Raw genomic sequence first — 8,812 nt, forward strand, 5'->3', positions numbered from 1 at the left:
CTGAAGACATCATAAGTCAAGAGAAAGAGCAGGCAGTGCAGTGTGAGAGACAGGAGGGTAGAACCATATCTGATGTCTTGTTAATCTGCACCATGTCTTCGTGGTATAATAATAATAATAATATAATAATAATCATAATTCACCAAGTAGCTTAAAGTATAGTAGTAAAGTAGCATCTTTCTCTCTGGTTGTATTTAAATGACACAAATTTCCACAGGCTTTTTGTATTCCTTATGGATCCCCATTAGTTCCTGCAGCAGCTACTCTTCCTGGGGTTTATTATGGATCCCCATTTAGTTCCTGCCAAGGCAGCAGCTATTCTTCCTGGGGTCCAAACACATTAACCTCTTGAAGCAAGGGGGCAGTATTTTGCTTGGATAAAAAACGTTCCCAAAGTAAACTGCCTATTTCTCAGGCCCAGAAGCTAGAATAAGCAATATAATTAGGATAGATTAGGATCGGAAACACTCTAAAGTTTCCAAAACTGTCAAAATATTGTCTGTGAGTATAACAGAACTGGTATTGCAGGTGAAAACCTGAGGAAAATCCAACCAGGAAGTGCTGTTTTCCTGAAACCTCTCTGTTCCATTGCATGCCTTCCCTCCATTTAAATATCAACCAGATTCCTTTCCCTATGGCTTCCACATGGTCTGAACAGTCTTTAGACATAGTTTCAGACTTTTATTCTGAAAAATTAGTGAGAATGATCACATCGTGTCAGTTGATAGCTGTGTGTCCCCAGAATTTTGCACGAGCAGCTTGGAGCAGACCTTTTCTCTCTTCTATTGAAAAAGCTACTGTCCGGTTGAAATATGATCAATTATTCATAGTAAAAATAACCTGAGGATTGATTATAAAAAACGTTTGACATATTTCTACGAACTTTACGGATACTATTTGGAATTTTCGTCTGCCCGTCGTTACCTGCACGAGCCTGCGGATTACTGAACAAAACGCGCCGACCAAATGGAGGTTTTTGGAAATAAAAATAATCTTTATGGAACAAAACAAACATTTATTGTGTAACTGGGAGTCTCGTGAGTGCAAACATCTGAAGATCATCAAAGGTAGGCGATTCATTTTATTGCGTTTCTGACTTTCGTGACCAATCTACTTTGATGCTAGCTGTTTGAAATGTTTTGTCTGCTGAGAGAGACATAAACACTTGGTTTGCTTTCGCTGAAATCTGACACGCCAGGTGGATTAACAACAAGCTAAGCTGTGCTTTGGTATATTGCACTTGTGACTTCATGAACATTAAATATTTTTAGTGATTTAAATTTGAATTTGGTGCTCTGCAATTCAGAGGGTGTTGATGAAAATGATCCAGCTAACGCGATGGAGAGGTTTTAACTGGCAGCTTCATTAAATAGTACCTGCAAAACACCAGTCTCAATGTCAACAGTGAAGAGGCGACTACGGGATACTGGTCTTCTAGGCAGAGTTGCAATGAATAAGCCATATCTCAGACTGGCCAATAAAAATGAAGATGGTAAAAGAATACAGACACTGGCTAGAGGAACTCTGCCTAGAAGGCCAGCATCCCGGAGACACCTCTTCACTGTTGACGTTGAGACTGGACAGAGGAACTCTGCCTAGAAGGCCAGCATCCCGGAGACACCTCTTCACTGTTGACTTTGAGACTGGACAGAGGAACTCTGCCTAGAAGGCCAGCATCCCGGAGACACCTCTTCACTGTTGACTTTGAGACTGGACAGAGGAACTCTGCCTAGAAGGCCAGCATCCCGGAGACACCTCTTCACTGTTGACGTTGAGACTGTGCAGAGGTTACTCTTTAATGAAGGCCAGCATCCCGGAGGACCTCTTCACTGTTGACTTTGAGACTGGACAGAATGAACTCTGCCTAGAAGGCCAGCATCCCGGAGACACCTCTTCACTGTTGACCCGTTTGAGACTGAAGAGGAACTCTGCCTAGAAGGCCAGCATCCCGAGACACCTCTTCACTGTTGACTTTGAGACTGAAGAGGAACTCAATTTCTCAGAAGGCCAGCATCCCGGAGTCACCTCTTCACTGTTGACTTTGAGACTGGACAGAGGAACTCTGCCTAGAAGGCCAGCATCCCGGAGACACCTCTTCACTGTTGACGTTGAGACTGGACAGAGTTTCTGCTAGAAGGCCAGCATCCCGGCAGACACCTTTCACTGTTAGCGTTGAGACTGATAGAGGAACTCTGCCTAGAAGGCCAGCATCCCGGAGACACAGGAGACAGAGGAACTCTGCCTAGAAGGCCAGCATCCCGTCACCTCCATTCACTGTTGACTTTGAGACTGGACAGAGGAACTCTGCCTAGAAGGCCAGCATCCCGGAGACACCTCTTCACTGTTGACTTTGAGACTGGACAGAGGAACTTTTCTTTAGAAGGCCAGCATCCCTAGACACCTCTTCACTGTTGACTTTGAGACTGGTTAGAGGAACTCTGCCTCAAGGCCAGCATCCCGGAGACACCTCTTCACTGTTGACTTTGAGACTGGACAGAGGAACTCTGCCTAGAAGGCCAGCATCCCGGAGACACCTCTTCACTGTTGACTTTGAGACTGGACAGAGGAACTCTGCCTAGAAGGCCAGCATCCCGGAGACACCTCTTCACTGTTGACGTTGAGACTGGACAGAGGAACTCTGCCTAGAAGGCCAGCATCCCGGAGACACCTCTTCACTGTTGACTTTGAGACTGGACAGAGGAACTCTGCCTAGAAGGCCAGCATCCCGGAGTCGCCTCTTCACTGTTGACGTCGAGCCTAGTGCTTTGTGGTTACTATTTAATGAAGCTGCAAGTGGAGGACTTGTGAGGCGTCTGCTTCTCAAACAAGACACGCTAATGTACTTGTCCTCTTGCTCAGTTGTGCATCGGGGCCTCCCACACCTCTTTCTATTCTAGTTCGAGCCCGTTTGTGCTGTCCTGTGAAGGGAGTAGTAGTACACAGCGTTGTACGAGATCTTCAGATTCTTGGCAATTTCTCACATGAAATAGCCTCAATTTCTCAGAACAAGAATAGACTGACAAGTTTTAGAAGAAAGGTATTTGGTTCTGGCCATTTTGAGGCTGTAATCGAACCCACAAATGCTGATGCTCCAGATACTCAACTAGTCTAAAGAAGGCCAGTTGTATTGCTCTCTTTAATTAGGACAACAGTTTTCAGCTGTGCTAACATAATTGCAAAAGGATTTTCTAATGAACAATTAGCTAATCCAAGTTTATCATTTTAAAAGGCTAACACAACATGCCATTGGAACACAGGAGTGATGGTTGCTGATAATGGGCCTCTGTACGTCTATGTAGATATTCCATTAGACATCAGCCGTTTCCAGCTACAATAGTCATTTACAACATTAACAATGTCTACACTGTATTTCTGATCAATTTGATGTTATTTTAATGGACAAAAAAATAAGCTTTTCTTTCAATAACAAGGACATTTCTAAGTAACCCCAAACTTTTGAACGGTAGTGTAGGTTAGGCTGTTACTCCTCACAGTTCCAGACAGGGCTGGTCACAGGGAAGATTGATTGGCTGCTCTGTGTGGGTGGCTGGCTGCTCTGTGTGGGTGGCTGGCTGCTCTGTGCGGGTGGCTGGCTGGCTGCTCTGTGCGGGTGGCTGGCTGGCTGGCTGCTCTGTGCGTGTGGCTGGCTGGCTGTTCTGTGCAGTGGCTGGCTGGCTGGCTGCTCTGTGCGGGTGGCTGGCTGGCTGGCTGCTCTGTGCATGTGGCTGGCTGGCTGGCTGCTCTGTGCATGTGGCTGGCTGGCTGGCTGGCTGGCTGCTCTGCGCAGGTGGCTGGCTGCTCTGCGTGGGTGGCTGGCTGCTCTGCGTGGGTGGCTGCTCTGTGTGTTGTCGTGACGTTAATGTCATGACTTTTATTTGATCAAATAATGACCTACGTTAAATTATTATTTAATATAAATTAATTGTTTTATTGTTTAAATGTATTAATCATGTAACAATTAACTTATTAGGAATTTGGGGACCACGGGAAGAGTTGCCGTCTCCTGAATTGAACTCTAAAGATACACAGATCTTTTACATCAATTAGTCACTTCTAATTATTACCTCATCGGCCTCATTCTGAACACCACATCATCGTTGGATCCGCAAGAACTGAATATTCAACGTAAAGTCAACCTGATAAACACCGTCTTCTGCCTAATCAACGTAAAGTCAACCTGATAAACACCGTCTTCTGCCTAATCAACGTAAAGTCAACCTGATAAACACCGTCTTCTGCCTAATCAACGTAAAGTCAACCTGATAAACACCGTATGAAAACTCTCTAAGTTACATCGTTTTTTTCCTCATAACGTCTTCAAGCAACTTTTTAATGACATCACAAAATATACGTACATTTTCCATATTTCATCATTCATAAAACCCCCTCTCTGCGGGAGAGAGCGAGCCCTGGAGTGCTGATCCTCTGTATCCTCACAGGAGAGTCATGACAGTGGTTGAAGTCGTGGAGCACTCTACTAGCCGATCAATACACTTCCCTCTGATAGTCAACCAGTCAGCCGATCAATACAACACTTCCCAGCTGACCGCTGTGTGTCTGTCTGTCCTCAGTCTCTGACTCTCAGACCAAAGCAGAGGAGAGGAGATGGTCGGGTCAGACCCAGTCCTCCACCCCGACCGTAACATTATCACCTACTCCCAGCAACAATGCTGCTAACAAACCAGGTGACCTTTAACCTTCTCCTATTCTATCCTCCTTTTATCACCTCTTCATTGTCTGTCTGTCTGTGTGTCTATCCCTCTTTCTTTCTGTCTGTCTGTCTATGTGTCTGTCTGTGTGTTTTATCCCTCTTTCTCTCTGTGTGTCTGTACAGTTGGAAACTTAGATCTGGAGTGTGTGTGTTAGTTGGAAACTTAGATCTGGAGTGTGTGTGTTAGTTGGAAAATTAGATCTGGAGTGTGTGTGTTAGTTGGAAAATTAGATCTGGAGTGTGTGTGTTAGTTGGAAACTTAGATCTGGAGTGTGTGTGTGATTTGGAAACTTAGATCTGGAGTGTGTGTGTGAGTTGGAAACTTAGATCTGGAGTGTGTGTGTTAGTTGGAAACTTAGATCTGGAGTGTGTGTGTTAGTTGGAAACTTAGATCTGGAGTGTGTGTGTTAGTTGGAAACTTAGATCTGGAGTGTGTGTGTTAGTTGGAAACTTAGATCTGGAGTGTGTGTGTTAGTTGGAAACTTAGATCTGGAGTGTGTGTGTTAGTTGGAAACTTAGATCTGGAGTGTGTGTGTTAGTTGGAAACTTAGATCTGGAGTGTGTGTGTTAGTTGGAAACTTAGATCTGGAGTGTGTGTGTTAGTTGGAAACTTAGATCTGGAGTGTGTGTGTTAGTTGCATTCTCTAAACGTTGTGTTTATGTTACAGAGCCGTTGGTCCTCAAGATCGACGAGCGACAGAGACTGGCCCGGGAGCGTCGAGAGGAGAGGGAGAAACAGACTGGTGTGTATACTGCAAACTGTGTGTCTGTTGGGGGGGGCTGGAGCAAACTGTGTGTCTGTTGGGGGCTGGAGCAAACTGTGTCTGTTGGGGGGGCTGGAGCAAACTGTGTGTCTGTTGGGGGAGGGGGGGGCTGGAGCAAACTGTGTGTCTGTTGGGGAGGGGGGCTGGAGCAAACTGTGTGTCTGTTGGGGGGGGGGCTGGAGCAAACTGTGTGTCTGTTGGGGGAGGGGGGGCTGGAGCAAACTGTGTGTCTGTTGGGGAGGGGGGCTGGAGCAAACTGTGCGTCTGTTGGGGGAGGGGGGCTGGAGAAAACTGTGTGTCTGTTGGGGAGGGGGGGGAGCTGGAGCAAACTGTGTCTGTTGGGGGAGGGGGGCTGGAGCAAACTGTGTGTCTGTTGGGGGAGGGGGGCTGGAGCAAACTGTGTGTCTGTTGGGGAGGGGGGCTGGAGCAAACTGTGTCTGTTGGGGGAGGGGGGCTGGAGCAAACTGTGTGTCTGTTGGGGGAGGGGGGCTGGAGCAAACTGTGTGTCTGTTGGGGAGGGGGGCTGGAGCAAACTGTGTGTCTGTTGGGGGAGGGGGGCTGGAGCAAACTGTGTGTCTGTTGGGGGAGGGGGTGGCTGGAGAAAACTGTGTGTCTGTTGGGGGAGGGGGGCTGGAGCAAACTGTGTGTCTGTTGGGGGAGGGGGGCTGGAGCAAACTGTGTGTCTGTTGGGGGGGAGGGGGCTGGAGCAAACTGTTGTCTGTTGGGGGAGGGGGGCTGGAGCAAACTGTGTGTCTGTTGGGGGAGAGGGGCTGGAGCAAACTGTGTGTCTGTTGGGGGAGGGGGGCTGGAGCAAACTGTGTGTCTGTTGGGGGGAGGGGGGCTGGAGCAAACTGTGTGTCTGTTGGGGGAGGGGGGCTGGAGCAAACTGTGTGTCTGTTGGGGGAGGGGGGCTGGAGCAAACTGTGTGTCTGTTGGGGGAGGGGGCTGGAGCAAACTTCCCTTGTCTGTTGGGGAGGGGGGCTGGAGCAAACTGTGTGTCTGTTGGGGAGAGGGGCTGGAGCAGCTGTCAAATCCACATTCTGTGGGTCATGTGACTAGGCTTTAGTCCTGAACAACACAAAGACAATCCCTCTCTGCTAGGCGCACACACGCACGCCAAAACATCCTGTTCACAGTCGTCGCCCCCCACACACAACCCCTGACCCCCTTTATGTAACCTGGGTACCATGGTAACGGGGGCAGTGAACCTTCACTGCAACATACCACATTCCCTTAGTCATGTAGAGAGAGAGAGAGGAGCTACACTACAACATACCACATTCCCTTAGTCATGTAGAGAGAGAGGAGCTACACTACAACATACCACATTCCCTTAGTCATGTAGAGAGAGAGGAGCTACACTACAACATACCACATTCCCTTAGTCATGTAGAGAGAGAGGAGCTACACTTCCACATTCCCTTAGTCATGTAGAGAGAGAGGAGCTACACTACAACATACCACATTCCCTTAGTCATGTAGAGAGAGAGGAGCTACACTACAACATACCACATTCCCTTAGTCATGTAGAGAGAGAGAGCTACACTACAACATACCACATTCCCTTAGTCATGTAGAGAGAGAGGAGCTACACTACAACATACCACATTCCCTTAGTCATGTAGAGAGAGAGGAGCTACACTACAACATACCACATTCCCATTAGTCATGTAGAGAGAGAGAGCTAGCTACACTACAACATACCACATTCCCTTAGTCATGTAGAGAGAGAGGAGCTACACTACAACATACCACATTCCCTTAGTCATGTAGAGAGAGAGGAGCTACACTACAACATACCACATTCCCTTAGTCATGTAGAGAGAGAGGAGCTACACTACAACATACCACATTCCCTTAGTCATGTAGAGAGAGAGGAGCTACACTACAACATACCACATTCCCTTAGTCATGTAGAGAGAGAGAGGAGCTACACTACAACATACCACATTCCCTTAGTCATGTAGAGAGAGAGGAGCTACACTACAACATACCACATTCCCTTAGTCATGTAGAGAGAGAGGAGCTACACTACAACATACCACATTCCCTTAGTCATGTAGAGAGAGAGGAGCTACACTACAACATACCACATTCCCTTAGTCATGTAGAGAGAGAGAGGAGCTACACTACAACATACCACATTCCCTTAGTCATGTAGAGAGAGAGAGGAGCTACACTACAATATACCACATTCCCTTAGTCATGTAGAGAGAGAGAGGAGCTACACTACAATATACCACATTCCCTTAGTCATGTAGAGAGAGGGAAGCTACACTACTACATCAGACTCTTGTCTACTACCTGACCCCCAACACCAAGCCTTACTGTGTGTCAGCTGCCAGGGAGGCTGTGTGGCAGGAGAGGGAGGAGAGGGCCAGACACTACTATGACAAACACCTGGAGGAGAGGAAGAGGAAGATGGAGGAACAGAGGAGGAAGGAGGACAGGAGACGATCTGCTGTGGAGGAGAAGAGAAGACAGAACCTGGAGGAAGAGAAGGTGAGGGACACACACACTACACACTGTACACACTACACACACTGAATACACTAGACACACACTGTGGTGTCTCAACAGTGAAGAGACGACTCTGGTTGCAAAGGAACTCAGACTGGCCAATAAAAAGATCAGATTAAGATGGGCAAAAGAACACAGACACTGGACACTGGACACTGGACACTGGACACTGTCTGTGTTCTTTTGCCCATCTTAATCTGTTATTTTTATTGGCCAGTCTGAGATTTGGCTTTTTCTTTGCAACTCTGCCTAGAAAACCAGCATCCCGGAGTCGCCTCTCCACTGTTGACATTGAGACTGGTGCTTTGTGGGTACTATTTAATGAAGCTGCAAGTGGAGGACTTGTGCGGTGTCTGTTTCTCAAACTAGTCACTCTAATGTACTTGTCCTCTTGCTTAGTTGTGCACCGGGACCTCCCACTCCTCTTTCCATTCTGGTTAGAGCCAGTTTGCGCTGTTCTGTAGTACACAGCGTTGTACCAAATCTTCAGTTTCTTGGCAATTTCTCACATGGAATAGCCTTCATTTCTCAGAAGAAGAATAGACTGACGAGTTTCAGAAGAAAGGTCTTTGTTTCTGGCCATTTTGAGCCTGTAATCGAACACACAAATGCTGATGCTCCAGATACTCTAAAGAAGGCCAGTTTTATTGCTTCTTTAATCAGGACAACAGTTTTCAGCTGCGATAAAATAATAGCAAAAGGCTTTAGTAATGATCAATTAGCCTTTTAAAATGATACACTTGGATTAGCTAACACAACGTGCCATTGGAACACAGGAGTGATGGTTGCTGATAATGGGCCTCTGTACTCCTATGTA

The 8,812-nt window shown here is 47.0% G+C and overlaps 1 protein-coding gene across 1 annotated transcript in view; it reads left to right on the top strand.

Annotated features, from left to right (window-relative positions):
* The window catches only part of LOC118383766 (ensconsin-like), a 102,561-nt gene that overhangs the window by 34,444 nt on the left and 59,305 nt on the right, over positions 1-8,812 (top strand). The window contains exons 2-4 of the mRNA XM_052471703.1: positions 4,572-4,685; positions 5,380-5,454; positions 7,814-7,977. Of these exons, the coding sequence (XP_052327663.1) occupies positions 4,572-4,685; positions 5,380-5,454; positions 7,814-7,977 (353 nt within the window). The remainder of the gene's footprint in view (positions 1-4,571; positions 4,686-5,379; positions 5,455-7,813; positions 7,978-8,812) is intronic.

The sequence above is a fragment of the Oncorhynchus keta genome, chromosome 19, assembly GCF_023373465.1.
Source record: "Oncorhynchus keta strain PuntledgeMale-10-30-2019 chromosome 19, Oket_V2, whole genome shotgun sequence".
Taxonomy (NCBI): Eukaryota; Metazoa; Chordata; class Actinopteri; order Salmoniformes; family Salmonidae; genus Oncorhynchus; species Oncorhynchus keta.